The following is a 24,180-nucleotide window of genomic DNA, read 5'->3' as shown; positions in this document are numbered from 1 at the left end:
TCAAGGCAAATTAAAATTCTATTGAAATAAGTACAAGAGAATTCGTGATCCGTTTTAGTACCATTTTTAGTACCTAGCTAGCGTCTACATGGTAATTATGTCTATTCAAAAGGCCGTATTGAATATGGTTCAGTGAGATTGCGGCATATTCGCTAGGAACCGTTTTGTTTTTAATGCTTCACAAACCGAAAAAATTGACTCGTGCGTAGTCTGGAACCTTGTCATCATGTAGGTACTACCGTTATGACGTTACAAGGACATTTGGGTGGCATATATATTTTTTTTGTACTTAGCTAAGAGCGATTCTTATAATGGAGGCCATCAACTAAGACCGCAAGTGTCTTTTGTGTCTATCTTTGAATAATTTGATGTAAAGTAATTTAAGGTTAATTAACGTCTTCTTTTTGCTGCTAAGGCTAGTCTGGACGGGGTCTACTTTGTTTACGCGGAATCCGAACCGCTCTCCTCGGCCATATCATTGTCAATGGACTTACTGACTTGGCGGGTGTCTAAATCGAGACTCTTATGAGACCTCGAACCGGTATGAATCAGCAGTGTATGTCAATATATTTTACACTCTTGCCATGAAACAACAGCACGACAGAGTTTCCAGACAGTCACCAGTCCATCCACTTGCATCGTCTAAAGTAGAGGTAGGAATTCTAGTTCCTTGGGAGGAACTAGTTCTTTAGTTCTAGTTCCTCCAGAGGAATAGTTCCTTGAAAAAGGTCTTTAGTTCACAATAGTTCCCGACTAACATTGACATCCCCCTTGCTTGCTAATGCGTTTCGTTGTCAGTCAGAACTATTCACAGTAGGATCTGTATAATTTTTATAATGCATGGAGATATAACGAGATGTGTAATTGTGTATATTAAAAACATATAGGTAAGTTTTATTGCAGATAAAAAAAATAAAAAAAACTCAAATCAGAATTTAAAAAACTATATCACAACTCAATTGGAGCAAATATTACAAAAAATTTACGAAAAATTGCATTTTTCCTCATTTCAAGCTTTTTGTGTTTGTCTAAAAGTTCAGAATATCTACTTCGTTTTATAAGAAAATTTCTTAATTTTAGGGACCTAAAGTGAAACATTCCCATAAAATATTTAAAAAACAAACTAAAAATCAAAAACAGTATCCACGACAAATTTCTGTGGTAATTACGCCGGCTGTGGCAATAGACAAGGCCGAATCCATCGTCGTCGCCTTGTATTATATCTCGGATCTGCCAACTGAATAGATTACCGTGAACTAGTCTTGTAATTAATTCCTCTATGTCCGGATCCCATAACATATGGCATACGGCTGGCACTCCCCACTGCTGCCTAGCATCAATCGCGCTGGCTGATCCACACGTAAACTACTCTTTTATTTAGTTCCTCTAGTTCCTTTAGGTCCGGATCTGATAATATACGGCATACGGCTGGCACTCCTCACTCCTGCCTAGCATCGATCGCGCTGATGCGCTGGCCCGATCCGTTCGTACGTAAACTAGTCTTTTATTTAGTTTAGTTAGTCTATGGTTTGGTTCATAGACAAACAGAAAAATTAAAAGACTGCTAGAAGACATACGACGCGCAGGCAAATGTTCCTGTAGCGCATCGACGCAAGTGCCGAAATACGTCCATCTAGCTATCTGTGTTTCGACCAAATACGTTTAAAATAAAGTATACGGAGGGTGCCGCTTAAATTCCTGTCCCGATATTGAAGGATGGCTATAGAATTTCAATGCATTTCCTACATAAGTCTATCTTTGGTTTGTAGGAGGTTTGACTAAACAAGGATGAACCTATGTCTTAAACATTCGACTCAATTTTCTGTCCTCCTTCAATACTGGGACGTAAATCCTCTCATTGCTCTTATGGGGAGGCCGTCGTATATTTTATTTAAACGTATTTGGTTTCGACACTAGTCCGTTAGTCTTCCGACCTCCAGCGTTGCCAATTTGTGGGGAATTTCCCAAATTTTGGGGAATCCGGAGCCGATTGGGAATTTTGTGGGGATTAGCAATAGGCGGCGAAAATAAGGGGAGTTTCAACATTTTATTGCTGATTGAAAATGGCGTAAAATTTTTAGCTTTAAAAACGGAGCGGGACGGTATGTCTTTCCCAACTTAAAAATTATAATCTGCTTTTTACTTGTGCTTCCCTTTGCAAATGCTTCAGTTGAAAGAAAATTTAGTGACCTCAAATTATAAAAACTTGCCTGTATGAAGCTTATAAATAATTACTGTATGGGTAAGAAATAAATAGAAACAAAAAAAATGAGTTTTTTCTAAATATTATATAAAATAAATTATAATTAGGAAACATATTTGTCAGGGAATAAAAGATAATAAAAGCAATATTTTTGTATATCGTTGGTAAACTTGAGAAAGTGACTCAAGAATCGATTTGTGAAATGTTTTATTTACGTGCATTTTTTTACATATGGACTTGAACAAGTGTAATATCACAATATGGAAATTTTTGTACAAAAAATAGAGTTGCTCAATTTTTTATTTAATAAATCCTCGCGATTACAAGCTTCCTAACCATGTCTTCGATCTATGGATTACATTTAGTTTAATAACATAATTATATATTATATTTCTATAAAAATACTTTTCAGGATCCTTTGGAAAAGAGTGAAAATATTATGTTTGATCGAAGAATGGCGACCTATTTTGCAGTCTTTATAAGCACACATTGCCACCGTCTTTTTCCTGCTGCTGGTGTCCTGTTCAGCATTCATGTTTGACAATAATTACCAATTAATTGTCGAAGAATAAGACCTATTTTTGCAGTCTTTATAAGCACACACATTTGCCACCATCTCGTCTTTTCCTGCTGCTGGTGTCCTGTTCAGCATTCATATTTGACAATAATTACCAATTAGTACGCAATAAAAACGATACTAAAATTAAACCTTAAAAGCTCTCAAAACGATAATATATCGAAAATCTCTGAAAACACACTTTAAAAGGCAAAAATGCAGAAAACAACTAATCAGATTTGAGCATGTTTATGTACAATTAGCACAGCTGATTAGCGTCCTAAAATCATAGGTTAGAATAAATAAAATACGCCGTTGTCAGATTTTTCAGATTTTATCTGTTTTATCTTTGAAATCGATCAACTTAAGTCATTCTGTTTCTTTTGATATTATCAGTACATTGCGAAAAAGAACCTAAACCAAGCTAAACTAAAAAGTTTACATTTCCGTATTAACATACGTTACTTATATCCTTCTTATAATATTAATTCATTTTCAGAAAATCTTGTTTATTTTTCAAAGAAATATACTTGGCAACAGACAAATTGGGAATTGACGGGACCTTTAAATTTTAATATATCACCGCGTCTCTCTCGCGAAATTCGACTTCTTTGTTCACTGTCGTCTCTTGTCTTATCTACTCTTTGGTATTGTATCACCTGTTTTTATGTAATAGTACTTTTTTTAGTTCTATGATCTGATATGTTATGATTTGTGTCTGAATGTTTGTTTAACAATGTTATACCAAAGAGGTTATACTAAATATCAATTTGCATAGCCTAACTTTTTATGAATAAACTTTGTAGATTTTTCAGATTATTTAATTCCTTTTGTTTCCGTTTGCCTGTTATTTTTAAGATATATTGTGATTGTTTCAGATAATATGTTTTAAAAATAAAATTGCCATAACGAATAAAAATAATATATCAATTTACATAGCCCTAACTTTTTATGAATAAACTTTGTAGATTTTCAGATTATTTAATTCCTTTTTGTTTCCGTTTGTAATTTTATTTTTAAGACTATTATGTGATTGTTTCAGATATGTTTTAAAAATAAAATTACCAAATAACGAATAAAATAATTAAAATAAAAAGTGTATTTTCAATTCGACCCCCGCACCCTTTGGCTAACCTGTAAATGTCAGCTTTGTGAGAGAGATGGCGCTACGAAAATGGAACCCCGATTTTATTACAAAGGAACTTGGGCTTCTTTTTCGTTAAAGCCATATTCTAATGGTTAGTCTATGGTTTTGGTTTCTCTAGGTCCTGATCCGATAGCGTACGGCTGGCACTCCCACTCCTGCCTACCATCGGGCTAGGCGCGCTAGCCACAGGGTTGCCACAAAGAAAATTTTGGATATAGACTGGAAGGCTTGACCATAAAAATGTGGCAGCATTGTGTAGCCACCCATGACCAATAATAGTAAACTATCTAATAAGACTAAGAAAAAGACGATACGTTCATCAAATTTTAAAACGTGGTGGTAAAAACAGATAGGTCCTGCTTCCACTCGTTTGTAACGTCACTCTGTTCATTTCCATTTCATTTTCTCTCATGCCAGCAAATATTGCAATGACAAACTGCAAAATTCATGTCGCTAGAAACTAACGATTTTATGGACAGTCAAATGAATTCTACAAATTTAGTCTGTATCGCTGTAAACAAAAATTCAAGGACTGTTTTAATCGGCCAAATTCATCCATAGAAACTACAATCGCCCCCACTGATATCGTTTTCCCATAAAGGAAAATTAGAATTAAGAGTGTTTCATTCAAAATATGGAAATAAATGGGACCGATTAAAAAGTCTGTATAAAAACTGTAAACAATTCAGGACTGTTTAATCAGCCCAGAATTTGTCCATAGAAACTGCAGTCCTTGCTGATATGAGAGGAGTAGAAATAGGGGTGAATGAATATTATTCACGTATGCCAACGAGAGCAAGAGAAGTCAAGCTGACCTGAACTACAGTGACGTAATTGAGGCAGGGGTATTTGGCCCAAGTACGTGTTATGTATTATTTAAAAGAATTAAAGCAATCCTGTTTATATCCTTTAATATCATGATAATATAAAATTTGAGTAGGTATCTCCATTTATTTCACTGTTTTTGGTTAAGGGCACTCTTAGTTTTAATTGCCTTAAAAATAATAAGTATAATAATAATTTAAATCTCCCGCTCTTTCATAGTTCGTTCCTGTAGCCAACTAGAGGGCGCCAAAAGCGCAATCTTCCAACATTTTACCACGCGATTTACCACTCTCTAAAACTCTAAACTATTAACTTTCTCTATGGTTTGGTTCCTCTAGGTCCTGATCCGGTAGCGTACGGCTCATTACGGCTGGCACTCCCCACTCCTGCCTACCATCGGGCTACGCGCGCTAGCCGACCCGTCGCCGTCGCGTATTACTCTATATCGGTCACAGTCTCGATCCCGGAATAGGTCCTGAGGAACTAGTTCTTTGAGAAACCACGTAAAAAACCACACAACTAGTTCCTTTCATACCGGGGTCGGAATAGTTCATTGGAACTAGTTCGTTCACGAACTACACACCTCTAGTCTAAAGTTGCTTCGCGTCACTTCAGTGATCTATCGGGAACCGGTGTTTCGACTTATAGAATGTTCAGCCATCGTTCAACGTCACGTCATATACTGTCGAACTCTCTCAATCACTTGACAACCAGATGAAAGAGATAGTTTTTAGTAATTGTCATTGTCATTTGATTTGGGGTTATAATTTTATTGACGGACAACGATCAATGTCAAAATTGAAAATCGATTATAGCTGTCAAACAAAATTGAATTTTTTTATTTTAAAAATACCTTAAAGATTTAACCAAAACGAACAAGAGTTCATTGCTAAGCTTATAAATTATTTTTCTCGAGAAAGAGACGCTGGCTGGTAGAACACTCTTGCCCGTGGACGCCGTATATGAAGCAAGTTCAATGCAAAGGTGTAATATTCCTATCTAAAATACAAATTGATAGCGTTGTTAAATAATAATATGCGAGTTGCTGATGGTTCAGAAATAGAAATTTCAACAGTCCAAAGGATTGGAACTAAAGGCATTGTAACTGATGAAGAGTTCAAGAAAAAAATAATAAATGCTGAAAAAAAAAGCGGAACTTGCTCAATCAATAATATAGGAACGTACTTAAAATTTTCTAAACAATATGAACTGATCTCAGACACACCCTGAAACTCATATTTTACATGTAATGATGACGTAACGTTGAACGATGGCTGAACAGTCTTTAGCTGGGCTGTTGCCCTTTTATAAATGAGCCTGAGCAGTGCAAACTCATTTATAAATTCATTAATTTTACATAAACGTCTGTCATGACACTTATCGTGAAAAATCCCTATTCTTATAAATTATTATTTTAAATAGAATTTAAAGCTTTATTCAAGTGCCAATATGAATAGCGTTTCATAGAAGTGAAAATAACGTTTGGTACCCGCATTCTATTACTTACTCTGATACCTAAATTGATCGAGTTCTTTCAGTTTATCAAGAATATACAGGACGGTCTACGAAAAAAAAAACGAGTGCCATTGTAAAATGCTTTTTTATGAAAACTAAATACTATTTAAAAGGGGTTGAATGGTTGGTAACACTACTTACCCATCTTTAACTAAAGCTACACTGCCAGACATGTGTGGATCGTCAGGATCGGGAGAAACAGTGACTTCCATGAGTTTGACGTATTTCCAAGCTGAATCTGGGTTAATTCTGGCTCTTAGTTGAAGTTTGGTACCTACAAAATAACGTAACCTACAATACTATACTCTATTTTTTTTCTCAGGTAAGATTTCGACAGACGATGCAGCTTGACAGTATTATCCAAATCTTTGGAATTTTACGTGGATATGTACAATATTTACCGGTCAATACTGTTGAAGGTCGGTTTTACAACTTTGTCCACTGTATTCATACCAATACCATATGATCGCAAAAAAAATGGCGTCCAGTTGGCTGGGAAATGACGATCGATGACATTTCCCATATAAATTTACATATAAAATTTTTTTTCGCCGTTTTTTTTTTCGATCATACGGTACTTACCAATAGGTACTGCTTGATCAACTGGTAGTTCGTTACTTGACGTGGCGTTACTTATTCTAGACGCTGGAGCCTCTTTATATAGAGCCACTTCGTATTCCAGTCGTCCCGGTGTCTCTTCCACTACTCCAGATACTCTAGCTCCATGAGGACTGAAAATAAAATCATATATTTATCGTAGAACATGTAATTGTTTAATTAATTACTTTAATTACATTAATTAACTATATTAATTGAGCGTCCGGATTGCACAACGACCTTAGCGCGTGGCCGCGGGCAGCCCAGTAGGCAAGCGAGACAGCGACGCGCCGATTTAACAAAATAAATAATTTTAAACCTGCCGTCATTTCGTTAATAATTATCGTAGCGTGTTGATTTTTGCATAGAAATACTCATGAGTCTTTAGCGCTTCCGACAAGCCTAAATAACTGGATTATTTGTTATATTTTCGATTTGTTTACATTCTTCTTCTTAAAGTGCCTATCCTCTTTGGATGTTGGCTATCACATTGATCCATATTACTTTGTTCACTGCCGTTCTGAACAAAGCTGTTGACGTCAATCCGGTCCATGTTCGTAGATTTCGCAGCCACGATATTCGTCTGCGTCCCGCTGATCTTCTGCCTTCTATTTTCCCTTTGCAGTATGAGTTGAGTAGGCGGTATTTCTCATTCCGGCATGATGTGTCAAGTATTCTAGTTTTCTTCGTTTGACATTTACCAGAAACTCCAACTCCTTGTTGATGCGATGTAGTACAGTCTCATTTGACACCCGATGCAACCCACGAAATCCTAAGCATGCGCCGATAGCACCACATCTCAAATGCCTCCACGCACGCTTGCATCCACGCCTCTGCTCCATATAGAAGGGTTGAGAGCACGTAGCATCTCAGGATTCTGATTCTAGTGCGGACGTTGAGGGACAGGTTGCATAGTATATTTCTGCATTTTGTTAAATGTCCCTCTCGCGATTTCGATTCGGTGTTTTATTTCAGCGAGAGTGGTCCCAGCAAATCTTTAGTCAGGGTGCAGCCCAGGTATGCAACTGTCTCGGCCGCTGGAGAACGATGTTGTTAGCAGTGAACTGAATGTTGTTGATGTAGTTCTTGCTAATGATCAACGTTTGAGTCTTCTTATGCAGTTCATCTTCATTCCTGTATCTGCTGCATGTATTCGCCACGATCTATAAGCCTTTTGGAGACCTTCAGCGGTATCGGCGAACAGAACGGTATCATCTGCGTATCTCAAATTGTTTACTATTTCTCCGTTTATTACCAGCCCATCCTCTGTGCCATCCAGTGCCTCTCTAAATAGATGTTCCGCAGAGGCGAGAATATACAGCCCTGTCGCACTCCCCTCCTTACACTAAACTCTTCTGAAGTTTCGTTCTCGATTCGAACCACGGCCTTTGTTGACGATAAAGTTTTGCTACTATCCCTATCGTCTATTCCTTGATTCCTGTAAAATCGAGATGAGTTTGTCATGCTGGACTCTATCAAAGGCCTTTTCGAGTCTATGAAGCACGCAAAGACATCTACATTGACGTCGCGTGCTCGTTGGATTAGGGACTTGTATTGAAAACAGAGCCTCCCTGGTGCCCAATCCCTTTCTGAAGCCGAACTGAGTTTCACCTACGTTTTCATCGAGCTTTCTATATATACGTGTTTGATGATATTAAGGAGGATTTTTAGGACGTGGCTCATCAGACTGATTATCCTGTGATCAGAGCATTTGGTCGCTTTTTGCCTTCTTGGGGAAGCGGTATAAATGTTGATAGCAGCCAGTCGTTTGGGATTGGACCACCTGTATAAATATTGTTAAATAGGGTGGTCAGTAGTTGAACTTGTTCCGAGTCCAGCAGTTTAAGAACTTCTCCGTGTATCTGATCCGGTCCGGAAGTCTTGTTGTTTTTCAGACGTTTGATAGCTGCTTCCACTTCTTTCTGTGTAATGGTCGGCCCTATATTGCCAGTTCCTGCAGTTATATCGTCGCTATTTTCGTTTCCGAAGAGCTCCTCCATGTACTGCCTCCTCTTGTTTACATTACCCGAGCATATTATAACTTTGAAATAAAAATCTCTGTTATAAATTTTAAAACTGACACATATGAATACTATCATTTAATTAGTTATACATTTAGTTACAACATATTCAAAATTTAGGTCTATCGGTTTATGCTAGCAGTAATAACGAGTATAAATAAAAAAATGGTCAGTACAACGCTCGCCGTTTTTAGCGCACGTTCAGCTTTGGTTTTAGTTTTAGCGCTATTTTTACAGAAAATAAATTCTGAACTTTGATCAAATGACAAGAACATTATCATTGCCGATTTCTCCTGGTTATAATGTAGTTCTTTTTTCAAAATATTGCATTGTTTAAAATATATTAAGTATATTAGTCTTTTTTTACTTACAAACTCCCTGCAAAACCCGCAGCCTTGTTTTCTATGATCGTGGGTTCGGGTGGTTTGCACATTATAATCAGTTCTTGATCTGACTGCATCACTACTCCTGGGAATTGGGGAAACCATACCCTGACATGGACAAATCCCTGAAATTATTAAAAATTAACATATTTTTGGTAATAGATATTTACGTTACAAGTAGGTTTTCCATACAAGTGTTTGAAAATTAGGGATAAGTGAATTCTGAAATCCGGACAAAATCTGGAATTCGTCAGATATTAAATTATCTAACGAAGAATACCTAGTGGTGATTTTTGTTGTCTGTCATTAATTAACAGATAAATTGTATTTTCTGTCATTGTTTTGATGTCAGATATTGCTCCCTGAGTCATTGGACAGACGGGCAAACTTTATTTTAAAGGAGAAATTAAAGGCAATTGTGGAAAAGTGTTAGGGTACTAAGATTTTTACTTAAAAGTGTTAGTCTTAGTAGACTTTTACTTTATATATTAGAAACGACATCAGAAGTGGGATTATCTTTTTTTCATAAAAGAGGAAACTTTGAGCATTTCATAAGTTACTACACACTTTCGTTTTAGCATTATTAAATGCTTAATTTTATTGGCAAAATTACATATGGCATATATTATATTTTAACTATAAATAGTTTAAAAAAAAAAATTTTTTTAGCCTTTATTAAAAAAATATTAAAAATACAAGAAATACTGAAATCAAAACTACATAATAATAAAAGGTATTTACTCTAGTGGGTCCGAACTTAATTTTGCTACAAATATCGTAATCTTAAATCATACAGGGTGTTCAAAATTCTATGCCAAACTTTCTAATATAAAATAGATTTTCTTCTTTTTTTTTAAACGAAACAACTGTGTGTTACTTTATTATTAAAAAAACGAACACTCTTTGTATTTAAAGTATTTCAGAATTTTTAAGGGTTTTGCGAATATTAGTGGCATTATATTACATATGGGGTTTTCAACAGTAATTTTTTATCAAAGCCACTCAATGATTTTTGTCTGGTATTTTACCGTTGAAAGAGCCATATGTAATAAAACCGCTAATATAGAATATAAAAAAAATGTTTATTTTTTAATTCTCCAACTAACAAAGAATAATATACAGGGTGTTCCTGTTAAAAAAACGAAGAAAAACTATTTTATATTTTAAAAAGTTTGGCATGCAATTTTGAACACAATGTATGGTTAAAGATTACGATATTTGTAGTAAAGTAAGTACAGACCCACTACAGTAAATACTTAATACAGTTTTGATTTCAGGACATTTCTGGTATTTTTAATATTTTTTTTTTAAAAAAGGCTGATTTTTTTTCTTATATATTAATATCTTTGAAACTATCAACCTATATTTAATAATATTTTAGGATTATGCAAAGTGATCAAAAAGGAAGCTAAAAATGCAATAATATACAGGGTGCTCCGTTTAAAAAAAAATTATCCCGATCCACTCATACTTTTTTGGGCCACCCTGTAGAAATTAAAATATTTTTCTGAAATACATTATCGATGTATTTTATAAATCTCTCCGCCTTGTCTGCATTCTTTGTCTTGCATCTTTTAATATTCTGTATGGTCTCGTGCCCCATATTTCGCCCATATGGCGTTGCAAATTCTAAATTCAAACGAAAAACCATCAATAGAACGAGTTTAGAATCCCATTAAAATAACAGAGAGTAGATGAAGGAAAAAAGAATGCGCGAAAACGGTAAAAAGTTGTCGATACCTTTTTCAGAATTATACATCGTACTGAAGAAAATTCACCTATGGTACTCTCTTTCAATCTCTAAAGTACGTCTGCTGATCTGACAAGTTAGAAGGGCATATATGTTATACATTATACATATCAATGTAACCGTCACAAAGATCTAGCCGATACTCCGATTTCAATGAAATTTGGGGTGCCTATGTTTCGCTAGAATGTAGAATGTAGAATGTAGAATGTTTAGGAGGGGAGTTGATCACCGCAACCTTATACATCTACTGTGTGTTCCCCTTTCTTGAGTTATAACGAGTTATAACTCATCATACAGTCTCAGGGCTTTAAGAAAAGCCAGTATCTGAGACGGCTCCACAGAGGCCAGCTCTCCATCCTCGACATCAGACGTACCAAGGTTCATGGCACGAATGGTCGTCGTCTCGGCACACTCAGTGATAAGGTGTTCTGGTGTTTCCCCATTTTCCCCACAAAATCTGCATTCGCCGTTGTTTCTCAGTTTCATCTTACTGAGGTGTTCGTTGAGGAGACAGTGTCCTGTTAGAAACCCCGTGACAATCCAAAGATTGTTTTTACTTAAATCAAGGAAAACTTTTGATTTTTCTCGGTCATAAGTTCTAAGGAACTTTTTCGAGTGTCCTTAGACCGTTGGAGGACACCCATTCCAAGTTACGGATGGAGTCTTCCAGATTCTTCAGTTCCGCTTCAGTTGGTTCCCGTTCGGAAAACAGAACGGTTCTGGTCCAGTTAGTGGAGTGTTCGCTCCTTTTCTAGCTAGATCATTTGCTTTTTCATTGCCTTCTATCCCTTAGTGAGCAGGCACCCAGAGTAGGAGGACTTTATTTTCTTTGCCTAATTTGTTGAGCTTCTCCAGGCATTCTTTGACCAACTTCGAATTGATGGTTACTGAGTTGATCGCGTTAAGTGTGTTTTGCTAAGCGCTTTAACATTTGACTATTCCAGAAATCAAGAAAAAGTACGGGAAGGGTGAAAACTGCCACCATCCCTACATAAATTTAAGTAGAAATATTTCTCAACTCCACCGACCACTAATTTTTTCGTAGAATGGTTTTCCTAGTATTTACTACACAGGGTGATCCGAACTGTATTCCAGAAACTTCTGCAGCATATTCTGAAGATAAAAATGAGAAAAAAGTTCGTATAAATGTATGTCCTAAAATGCTTAATTTTTGAAGTTTTATTTTTATTTCGATTTTTTCCAAATAATTTCTGTCATATACATTTAGGAGTTTCCGGAATACAGTTCGGACCACCCTGTATTTTTCGCCTCTTGTAAAAAAGAGACCTAGACCTTAGAAAAGCCGACCTACAAAATATACAGTGAGTCCAATATTCCATGGACATAGAACAACTATAAATATTTTTTGAATAAAACTAATAAAACTAAACTATAGTTTCTCTGCTATACTTCTATACAAAAGTGCTTCGTTTGTCCGTTAGAGGGCACCAGTCAAAAATATATTCGAACGTTAATTAATTTAAAATTTATGAAGCTTAAGCTTCATTCAGAACCACGCAATGTGGAATAAATTAGTGGTTTCAATTAGCGCAGAAGTTTGTTTTACCTTTAATGTTAAATGCTCTGGTTAAATGTAAGCATTCAGAACGTCAATTAGTAGAAAAAGTTATCAAACTTTTGACTTTTTCACTAACTATACTTCAAAATTTGCGAGAGCTATGTCATTTTGGCCTTTGATTATCTTACGTCAAGAGAAATTGTGGTTATAAATCAAAAGTTGATTGTTTTATTTGTAAGCTAATAGTGGAGTGCTTAAGCCCTTATGAGATATACTCTGTTTTTTTTTACAGGTAAGATTTCGACAGACGATGACAGAAGAAAAGCAGATGACGTCCCATACCAATCTATTTATTTTACTAAAAAAGTTTCTGATAATTTTAAGTTATCTATGGACACACACAAATATAAATCCGTCATACGTCGTGTCTTGTTGTTTTTAACCAGTTTTATTGGTTTATTTAAAAATGACAGATCGTATTTCAATTTATTGGTTTGACGGAACGATGAACGACAAACGGACGCCGATGCGTATGAACTCGCCTTTAGATTTTGTCATTTTTGACGCTTGTCAAAGTCTTGCCAAATTATAGGTTATAATTTTACCTTCAACTTTTGTTAAATACCCTGCGGTTTTGGAAGATAATGCATTTTGATTCGTATTATTACGTGTGTTTTGTGTGTTTGAAGTCAAGTGGAGGAAAAATCGAGTGAAAATTAACTGTAGACCCAGAGCACAGTTTATGATTAATATTCGCTGCCGATCGACTTATTGTAAGTTTATCGCTAAGAAACTGCCGTTTGTCAGCTTTTTAAATTGATAATGAATTGTACCTAAGAACCGTACATATTAACTAAGGGACTACAAGAAGAAGATTAAATGAAGCAAATCTTATGTCAAGAAGGCCTGTTTCGGGACCAGAACTTACTAGATATGGTAGAAGGATCAAACTAAACACATACTAAAAATGGAGCAGCTGTAAAATATCGACATCACACGATAGGTAAATAATGGATTTGTACTGCAGAAAATAATGTCAAAAGGTACTGGTTTAAAAAATTAAGATTAAAGTTAATTAATCAACCTTTAAGGTTAAAATTTGCTAGGTGTTATTATTAATAAAATAGTTTGTTTTATTTACCTATGTTGTTTTATTTATTCCTGTGGAATATTACAAATTTGTATTTGTACATAAGTTATATTGATAAATATAATAATAAGTCAAATGCGGGTAGTTTCATAAAGCTTAAAAGTAAATAATAGTTCTTTTTTATATTTTTTTGGTATGTAGTGTCTTGTTCTTGTTTGTTTTATATTAACACATACCGTTTTTTATTAAATAAAATAACTCGATAACATTTTTTCAGTTTTATACAGTTTTTTCACAATATTTTGAAGTAATCACTTGTCATCTTGTCAATCAAATTTTAAATAATTCCTGCTACCGTTCCAGTTGTACCAACTTATTTCTTTGTAAAATAAAATAAACTACTTTGAAATTAAAATCAAGACACATCTATCACTGTCAAGGATCTTCTCGTTGGACAGACTATACAAACCTCGGAATTCATTTACTGAAACGAACCTTTTTTTTAAAAGAATTTTGCATTGTATTAATATAAGATATATTACAAAGTTTATCTAATTAAATTTGTTGTGTTCACTTTACTATTTAAATAAACACACACATATAGAAATGCATACATACAAGATGGCTCCGTTTTTCTTACAAAGGTCTGTATCAGGATTCCTATTTGAGATTTTCACTCCAAACCTTTTACAAAATATATGTTTAATGGTAGTTCACATTTCAAAATATTTTTATAGATATACAGAATGAGTCAAATATATATCATTTATTTATTCGAGTTTAGTGAATTTTGCTATAAAATTCTGGTTCCAAAAAATACCTTAATACCATACGAAAATATACTAAAATAAAAAATTAAAAGCAACGAAAAAAAATGTTTTATCTATAAAACTTCTAATCGAGACGATCGACTTATTGTAAGTTTATCGCTAGATAAACTGCCGTTTGTCAGCTTTTTAAATTGATAATGAATTGCACTTAAGAACCGTACAATATTAACTAATGGACTACAAGAAGAAGACGGAGGAAGAAAAATCTTATGTCAAGAAGGCCTGTTTCGGGACCAGAACTTACTAGATGTGTAGACTAGGCCCCAAAGCAAAGGCATGGTCTTAATGTAAAAATTACGAAAAATGTTAGTGCCTTCTTTAAAACCGAATATGTCCATACGAAATAAAGCTAATGAGATGAACCAAAAAACAAACCATCGAGAAAGGATGTATCTAGATGATAAAATAATTTTTAAATTTCTTGCTGTTTTAACGTATTTCACAGGGTGTTTCAAACTTCCATCAAAAATATCAACATTTTGTTTTCCCTCGTTATAATTAACAGATGGGGAGTTTATATTTTTAATTTAGAAAAAGATACTAAGAAGTCAAATAATTTTAAATCACACTGCTTAAAAAACTCATTCATCAAAATCGGTCCATTAAAATAAAATATATTAACCTTTAAAATACATCAAAGTTTAAGATGCCCATTTTTCGTGCCGGTGAATGTATTTCAAAAACTATACATTTTAGTCATATAACTTTCTAATGAAACAAACCTTTAGTTTTTTACTAGAATCCAAAAATCAATTAATATATAGGGTGTTTCATTACAAAAAACATAACTTTGATGTGTAACTTTTTTTGGGGACACTCTGTAGAACTCTACATAATTTTATAAAATACTTTAAATTGACTTACATAAGCTCAGAAAATTTCACTTCAATATAAACTTTTGTTCTCTTCGCCACCCTGTATAATTCGATTTCAATCAAAATTTCAATGATTAGAATATAAGCAGAATAGGTGCATAATATGCATTAGATTTATTTATTTCAATAAATTTACTTAGAAAAAGAATTAAAAAATCAAAATATTAAGAAGGAAATAATTAAGAATTTACGAAAATTACTAAAATAAAAAATTAAAAGCAACGAAAAAAAATGTTTACCATTTTAGTATTTTATCTATAAAACACAATACAGAAGGTTTCACTTTAATACATTCACACCATAGATTCACACCACGGGGATGTCACTTGTATGGGAAAACAGGCAACAGTCAAATTTAAACGTGCCAGGACCAACGACAAAGAAAGCAACATTTGCCAGGCATTGGCTTTCTTTGTCACTCACATTGCTTAAATCATGATACCGCGGCCATTTTGTCAACAAAGAAGCTGGCCGGCTGTCCTGGCAAGTGATTTAAAACAATTTTGCTTTTTACAATATTAAATTACCATTTGGATGTATTTAATGCGATTATTCAATTAACTGGTAAGTCAGAAATTACACACAAATACTTTATTCGTAAATACAACTAAGATGTAAACGTAGTTTTGTATTTTTAGATTTCAACTTTTGCAAAGACCCGCCGATAGAACTTGCCTGGCAGCGTACCTGTTTAACTAAACGTATTATTTCCTGATAATAATATCAAAACACGTAAGTACCTCTATAATTTATGATGACAAATGATTTTGATTATGTTTTATGTTATTTAAATACTTTCTAACCTCAAATAATAGTAAGATCCTTGTTTATATCGCACAGCCCGTTCAAAACTGTATTGTCTTCAAAAAATGTTTACAAAACAAACAATTATTACAAAAACAATGTCCTTTTAATCTGATTTATACCTCAGAAGGATGCCAGTAAAATTTTATTAAATCAACATTATATTATTTGGCCATTAATATCCAAAAAGGAGCATATTGCCTTAACTTAAATTTTCTTTTACTTCTCTTGACAATGTTCTCTATATTCTCTATTTTGAGTTAGTAAACTTTTGAACGGGATGTGCGATATATAAAATACATAATATATCCAAGGGTATGATCTGATAAAAGTATTTTTTGATGCATTTTTTGGTTGTTTATGTTTTATTCAGCTTATATTTATTTGGTATAACAGTTTTTTTTGCCTTTGGAATGGCATGCATTGAGGCTAGATAGTGTTTCATTAGATCATTAAAGGAATTTAAATTAGCATATATTTTTTGTGATATTAGTGTGTTATCATGATACAGGTAGTTGTATCATAGTGCCTTATGCATGTTATTTACCTATTATATACTTATGTATTATCAGTAAATAGATGATAACATACTACTAAAATGTATAGTATGTTTATCTTTCAATTTACTAGTTATTTGCAAAATGTATTTTGAACAAATTTAAGTCATTAATTGATCATCTTTCTTTTTCAGGTTCCGGATATTCTTTTTCATTGTTAAAAAAATATATATATTTCAATATTATTGTAATATAAATCGCAGCTCTAAAAAATAAATGATATTGTTTACTAATGTGTAATTTATTTACTGTGAATTTTCTCTGAAAATAATAAGTCTTTAATAATATCATTGATTTGCTGTGTAAAGTTAATAGACATATTTTTTAATACATTAAATTATATTAAAGTAATAAAAAATATGTTTATTAAGTTTAAACAGTAAGTCAGTGATAGTTTTAAAAATATTTTTTTTTAAAATTTCCTCTCTTTTAAGCCCCGCCCCTCCAATTCCCCTCAATTTGGCTAGTACTGCCAGGCGACACCAGGTGGCGTCTGTTTCCATTTTTTAACATGAAGTTAGCATTTCTTTAATGTACCTATTCTCTGATTCACACTAATTGAATTCCGAGGTAAAAGTCTCTGGGCACTCCACTATAAATATTAGCTTTCTCCATGGATACAACAACAGGCTAACGCAAGCTGTTGATAGGATATTTTATTAATTTTAATTGTGTTTTTTAGACATTGTGAATGATCGTAAACAAAAAGTATAAAGTGTAATTGAAACCACTAATTTATTCCACTAATTGCGAGGTTCTGAATGAGGCTTTATTGTCAAATATCATTTGTGATACTGACATATAATTAACAAAGAATATTGTATTATATTTTATTTATAATAAAAGTGAAAATAATAAAGTGTTTACTTACGTTTCTTTTAAGTACTCCACATTTTCCAAAATCGCTTATCTTCAAGTTGTACAACAAGCCAGTGGGATCTGTCAGATCTTGCCTAATTTGACAGGCTAGATCGGTGTCAGGATCGACCGATCTGTCATCTGCGAAAAGCGGATGTCCTTTGAAGCCTTCCGGTTTTCTTAACTTCGCCATGATGTAGTCCTTGGTACTTCCTAAATTGCTGACAGCGAATGAGCATTGTATCTCGGTAACTAGCAAAGTAAAAGTAAAAACAACGTTTTAAAAACAAGCTTTTTCTAACATATATTTCTGGAAATTCACTACCTAGGAGGAGTAGGTTCGTTTGTGATGGGTAAATAAAAAAAAATACTACCGTATGATCGAGGAAAAACGGCGTCAGCGATGGCTATGAAATGAAGATCGCTGTCATTTTATATGGGAAATATCAACGATCGTCTTTGCCCAGCCAACTGGACGCCATTTTTTTCGATCATACGGTATTATAGATACATAAATATGTATACAGGGTTCGGCAATAGTGCTTCGGGCATCTGTAGCTCTTAGAATAAATATCTTGAGAATTTTGTTTAAATGCAAACCTAAAGTATGTACTAGGATGTATTTCAGGAAAATATTTTAACTTCTACAGGGTAACTCAAAAAAGTGTGAGTGGATCGGGGTGATTTTTGTTTAAATGGAACACCCTGTATATATTGCATTTTAGGCTTCCTTTTAGATCACTTTACATAATCCTCAGAGATTCGATAGTTTCAGAGATATTGATAAATAAATAAAAATATGTATTTTCAACCTTTTTTTTTAAATTATTAGAAATACAATAACTGTCTAGAAATCAAACTGTATTAGGTATTTATTTTAGATGGTCTATACTTACTTCGCTATAAATATCGTAATTTTAAACCATACAGGGTGTTTAAGATTCTACGACAAACTTTCTAAAATATATTTTTTTTGTTTTTTTTTTAAATCGAACAAACACCCTGTATATTACTCTTTTATTAGTTGGAAAAATGAACATTTTTAATATTTAAAGTACTTTAAATTTTTAATGGTTTCGTAGATACACGCAATATTATTTCATATAGCTCTTTCAACAGTAAAATACCAGAGAAAAATCATTGGGTGGCTTTCATAAAAAATTACTGTGGAAAATGCCACATGAAATATAGAACCGCATATATTTGCGAAACCGTTAAAAATATTGAAATATTCTAAATATAAAAATGTTCGTTTTTTAATTCTCTATCTATTGAAAAAATAATATACAGGGTGTTCCAATGAAAAAAAAATGAAGAAAAATTATTTTATGTTTTAGAAAGTTTGACGTAGAATTGTGAACATCCTGTATGATTCAAGATTACGATATTTATAGCAAAGTAAGTAAGTTTTGTTTTCAGGACAGTTCTTGTATTTTTAATAACTTTTTTAAGAAGGCCTGTAAAAAATATATTTTTTATTTATTTATTATAATATTATACAGATGCCCGACGTACTTTTGCCGGACCCTGTATAAAATAATTCTGATCGTATTTAGCACGCTGTAGACTGTACCGGTAGATTCGAAATGATAAGAGTATTATGTTTATTTGAAGAATAAGTGTAGTGAATTGGAAATTTACAATATAAAGGAAGTCAATTTATTAAAGAGGCGTAGCTATGAGTACCGTAAGTACTATATAGTTGACACGTCGATAAAGGTCATAAGCATCATTAGTTTAGTCGTTTAGTGCATTTACAATGCGCGAACAGGGTCAGAAAAGTCCGTAAAGCAATTTACATAAATGGCTTTTTTTGACTCGGTTTTAGTATTCATACCTATCTTTAATAATATATCGTTTTTACAGAGTTCGTTTGAGGTAACATTCTTCGATGTTTTATTGATCTGTACCTACTTTTTTTTATGTATCTGCCTACCGGGTGCGTCTCAAAAGTGGTTCACCCCTATAACTTTTTTGTTTTTTTAGGTAAAAAAACGAGATTTGGCATTTTAGTATATGACATAAATTAGGATTTATTGACGTATTCAATTGTTTTAGGTCACTTCCTGTTTCACCGGAAATGACTACAACTTTTGATTTTTAAATGGCACCCTCAGTATTTTTTTACTGTATTCGACAGAAAATGACACTCTGAATAGAATAACATATCACATGTGACATTTGACATTTTCGCGTATGGTTTATTTAAAATTATAACTTGCGGTTCTTAACGAAAATTTGACTCGAAATACCAAGTGTGTGGTATCAAATTATTCGTAAAAAATGCTTTTTCCAAATATGATAATGAGCCATCCTCGTTCCATTTGAAAAAAATGAGATATGATTAAAAATACGATTTGAGCATTTTCTAACAGGCCAGGACAAGTCACTAAAAAATTAGACGATCCAATCTATTTTTCCAAGACTCCTTGATTAAGAATTAGCGTTTTTAACATAGCCATGGCACTCTAGATTGAAATTTAAAATACAATTTTTTATTTAGTGAGAATGTCACAAGTTGACATATGATATGTCATTCTATTCAGAATGACATTTTCTATCGAATAAAGCAAAAATATACCGAGGTTGCCATTTAAAAATCAAAAGTTTGAGTCATTTCCGGTGAAACAGGAAGTGCCCAAAAACAATTGAATACGTCAATCAATCCTAATTTATGTCATATACTAAAATACCAAGTATCGCTTTTTTAAAAAGGTGAGCCACTTTTGAGACGCACCAAGACACTGTAATTTTAGTATGAATTTTGACCAATCAGCATATAACATCGTCATCAAATGCCATTACATTAAATAACCCACGATCAATTCTTGATACTCATCATCATTTACCAATAAATAATACTCGTATCTGACCCATTTTTTTAAACTAATTGTTCATCGACTATAAATAACCTAACTGTAAAAACTATAACTGCCAAAATTTTACATTACATACCTTCATAATCCTGGGCATCTATTGTTGTCTGAAACAATAAGAAAAAATAGTATTAATTACTGTTGAACAATAGGATTGACCGAAAAAAAATGCCGATGTGAATGATAAGGTTACAGAATGCAAGCAATGTCTCTTAGACCGTTCTTCAATTAAGGAAAACAATTTATAAAGTGCATTAACTTGTCAGTTGTCGTTATTGTGATGTTCCATTGGCTCTCACCGTAATTCAAACCGTATATTTTTATGTAATTTGAGTGGAAGAATTGAGTAAGAATTTAAATTATTTTGAGTGTTGTTCAATGTATTAGTTATACCATGCATCTGATCGAAAAAAAGGCGTCAAAGACAGCTAGGGAATGACAATCAATGATAATTTTAGCGTGGTCAAGCCCTAGAAGATGTCGAATTCTATGTGACGGAGAATATCGGTTTTTCGAGCAATTATTGTTGGAACAACAAAAAGAGACGAACCTCCAGGTTTTTTCAAGGAATGAACCCGGAACAAAGACATAGTACTGTTTGACCAGCGGAAATGAAGCTACGGAAGGAATGCGAGAAAAAAAAATCGATATTGCCACGTTTATCTATAAAATTGCAAAATTGCCAGATATGAACTATAAATTTAATATATTTTTATTATATATAATGTGTTTAGTATATATTCTGACGTATATTACTAAGGAATTTTAACGTAGATCATATTGTTCGATATGTTTTATTTAATAACTTATTTCTTTCATTCTGTATAATCTGCTTATTATGAAAGTTGAAGATTTTTCAACGATATCATTGGCAAACCGGCATCGCCGCGCATGGCTGCCTATTCATCGAACATGATTGGCGAGAGTACGTCACAGGATTTGTTAACACGCGGTTGCCATGGCTTTTACGCCTTTCCTATTCGCTTGCTTTATCCCCAACTTCAGGGTCTCTTCTGAAAAGAGTAGGAATATTGAATACTATTGAAATATCCAGTGGCGGTGCCATTTTTTTGATCATTATTACTTTATTTCATTATTTTATACCGGTCATCCTAAACTTTATTCCTATATTTTTCGTATATTTGATAGTTAAGTTGTGTTTTATTGTTTTGTTATCTTGTTATAATGTTTTTCGTTCGTAGTTTTTAATTATTAATATCAAGTTTGATCGTATATTTGTGTTTTAAAATGAATAAATTTGTTAAGGGTAAGACGCTACATAGTCAGACAAGAAAAATAATAGCTAATTTATATAGGTAAGTTAATAATAACGTGGATGAAATCTCATTTGGTTTATTTCCTTGTGTTCATAATAGGGTTTGCGATGAAGAAGCTACAGAGAGTTCGCTTAAGTTGCCGCTTAAGCGTAAACTTGAGCGGATATTTCTTTATACCGGAGTTAGCGTATCGGCTATAAAAAAATTCACACAGAAGACAAAAAAAGACTGAAAACTAACCCCGATAAAATGAAATCTAGCTCTGGAAAGAAACGACCACGTGAGACTGCTGTCGAAAAGCTCGACGACTTTTTCGAAGTGGTCAGGAATTTGATAAATAGATTTTATCTCGAATTCAAACTCGTCCCCACAATTAGAAAGCTTTTGCAAAAATTGCAAGAAGAATCGAATTTTCCTTTTGCAGGGAAACGCTTAGGGGGTTATTAAAATCAAATGAATTTTTTGGCGTAAATGTCAAAATAACATATAAATATTAATGGAGCGGCCCATTATATTGCAGAGAGAGATATAAATATATACGCGAAATTCGAAAATATAGCCAAGTATTATCTATTTGGATGAAACATATGGGTAGACAATGACCTAACCTTTAAAAAGTGCTGGCGGAGCGATACCATATCTGGTGTAATAGACAATATTGGATCTACTGGTGAGTAAAATTATGTTTTGTTTGCGCTTCCAAAGTTAACTATTTTCAAGATTTTTTTTTGCTGGAAATAGTTATATCTAAATTAATCTAAAATTATGTATTATACAAAAAAAATATAGTTAGTACAGATATATAAATAAATATACCTCAAGACTCAGTCTTGATTATCTGCTGATGGCAGACATGGTTAGCGAAACGTGCGTCCAGTGTAAAATTAAAAGTGTTTTGGTGTATTGTACTGATTTAGTGTTTTATTTTGCTGTGTAACATCAAAGGTTCCAACCCCCAGCTGTAATTATTTCTTCTATTATATTAACAACACAATAATAAAATGATTCAAAATATTTAAGGGAGCTTTAATAAAAGCTTTTAGTGTTTATCTGCTAACTCAACAGTAACGATTCAAACAGCATAAAGTTTTTTGAAAAAAATTATTAATCTGAGTATTATATTTTTAGGATACACATTATTTTCATATAACACCGTACGCCCATGCCTATTTTATGAATGAAATTGGGCGTGTTTTGTTTACAACTGCGTTCCCCTGCCGATACCCCGTAGCTACAGATCCGTTGGTCACACTATAGACATTATTTATGAAATGTCAAATTTGACACCAAGACAAGTCGCGCAACTATGTTCGTTAAAAATTAGATATTTTTAAACAAAAATCATGATCGTGAACGTAAAAAATTATAATCAACACAAAATAAGAACAACAAAATTGCTATTTCATATTTTATTTTAAAACCTTACAACTATACATGGTGGTCCGAACTGTATTCCGGAAACTGTATTTCGGCGGAATATTCTGCAGATAAAAATAAGCAAAAAAAATGCTTAGTTTCGGAGATACAGGGTGTAGAAGTTTCATTTTTATTTCGATTTTTTCCAAATAATCTCTGAAGTAACGTCAATATTTGGATGAAAATTAGTGTCTGGGAGTTTTTTAACATGAAATATTTGACTTATGACTCCTATTTGAATAGGGCGCCACCTACATGTGTTTTAACTGTTTTGAAGAGTAATAACTTTTCGTCCGTACCTGTATAAAACTACTGAGTGAAAACATGGAAAATTATTATCACCATTACAATTACAAATGATTAATTCGACGCGAACGAAGTGGCGGGTACACGCTAGTTATTGATAAAACCGCAGATCAAACTTCCATTTTATACGCTAGTCTTTACTCCGTCTTATCTGACAGATAAAACCTTATGTCTAGACGGTACTTTAGTCGCAAGTATTCTTTTGTCGCAAAATCTATTTGTTTATAACAGTTTTAAAAAAAGTCTTTTTAATTTTTTTAATCCTCCAAAAAATGAATAAAATACATTATTACTAAATAATCTTCATTAAATTCTAACAAAAAGCTCCTACATTATAATTATAACGCTCACACAGCTTTATTAATTCATTAAATTAACCATTTAACAAGCGATTTATTGCTCACCGTGTACACACAGGTACAAAATCATTAATCTTAACAAACGTCTCATTAACGCTTTGGTAAATGAGCACTTTCTTGTTGATTTTATTCGATGCGATAGAGTGAGCGAGATACCAAAGAACTAACCCGGTTGCATATTATGTCGGAACATAAACAAAACAAGTAGACGGTGTAGTACTTCGGTACTATCATGGCGACCTCTTTATACTTTTACCTTCGAGTCGTCTTTTTGTACCACATATCCGCTTAAAGAGTAAAATAAGTATGTAATTCAATTGCTGTAGATTAAAGTCTCTTAATCTTTCTCAAGAATTTCAAAATTTGAATTAATGACTTTCTATCCTTGAACTTAGTTCAAAACATTGGTATTTCGC

General features: G+C 33.2%; 1 protein-coding gene across 1 annotated transcript in view; it reads right to left on the bottom strand.

Annotated features, from left to right (window-relative positions):
- The window catches only part of LOC115889970, a 66,084-nt gene that overhangs the window by 18,377 nt on the left and 23,527 nt on the right, over nt 1–24,180 (bottom strand). The window contains exons 2-6 of the mRNA XM_030910065.1: nt 20,486–20,513; nt 17,544–17,782; nt 9,236–9,372; nt 6,829–6,977; nt 6,388–6,520 (exon numbers count right to left, since the gene is read on the bottom strand). Of these exons, the coding sequence (XP_030765925.1) occupies nt 6,388–6,520; nt 6,829–6,977; nt 9,236–9,372; nt 17,544–17,782; nt 20,486–20,513 (686 nt within the window). The remainder of the gene's footprint in view (nt 1–6,387; nt 6,521–6,828; nt 6,978–9,235; nt 9,373–17,543; nt 17,783–20,485; nt 20,514–24,180) is intronic.

The sequence above is a fragment of the Sitophilus oryzae genome, unplaced genomic scaffold, assembly GCF_002938485.1.
Source record: "Sitophilus oryzae breed Bouriz unplaced genomic scaffold, Soryzae_2.0 scaffold_857_pilon_pilon, whole genome shotgun sequence".
NCBI classification, from domain to species: Eukaryota; Metazoa; Arthropoda; class Insecta; order Coleoptera; family Curculionidae; genus Sitophilus; species Sitophilus oryzae.
This window is presented reverse-complemented; position numbering and strand designations above follow the sequence as displayed.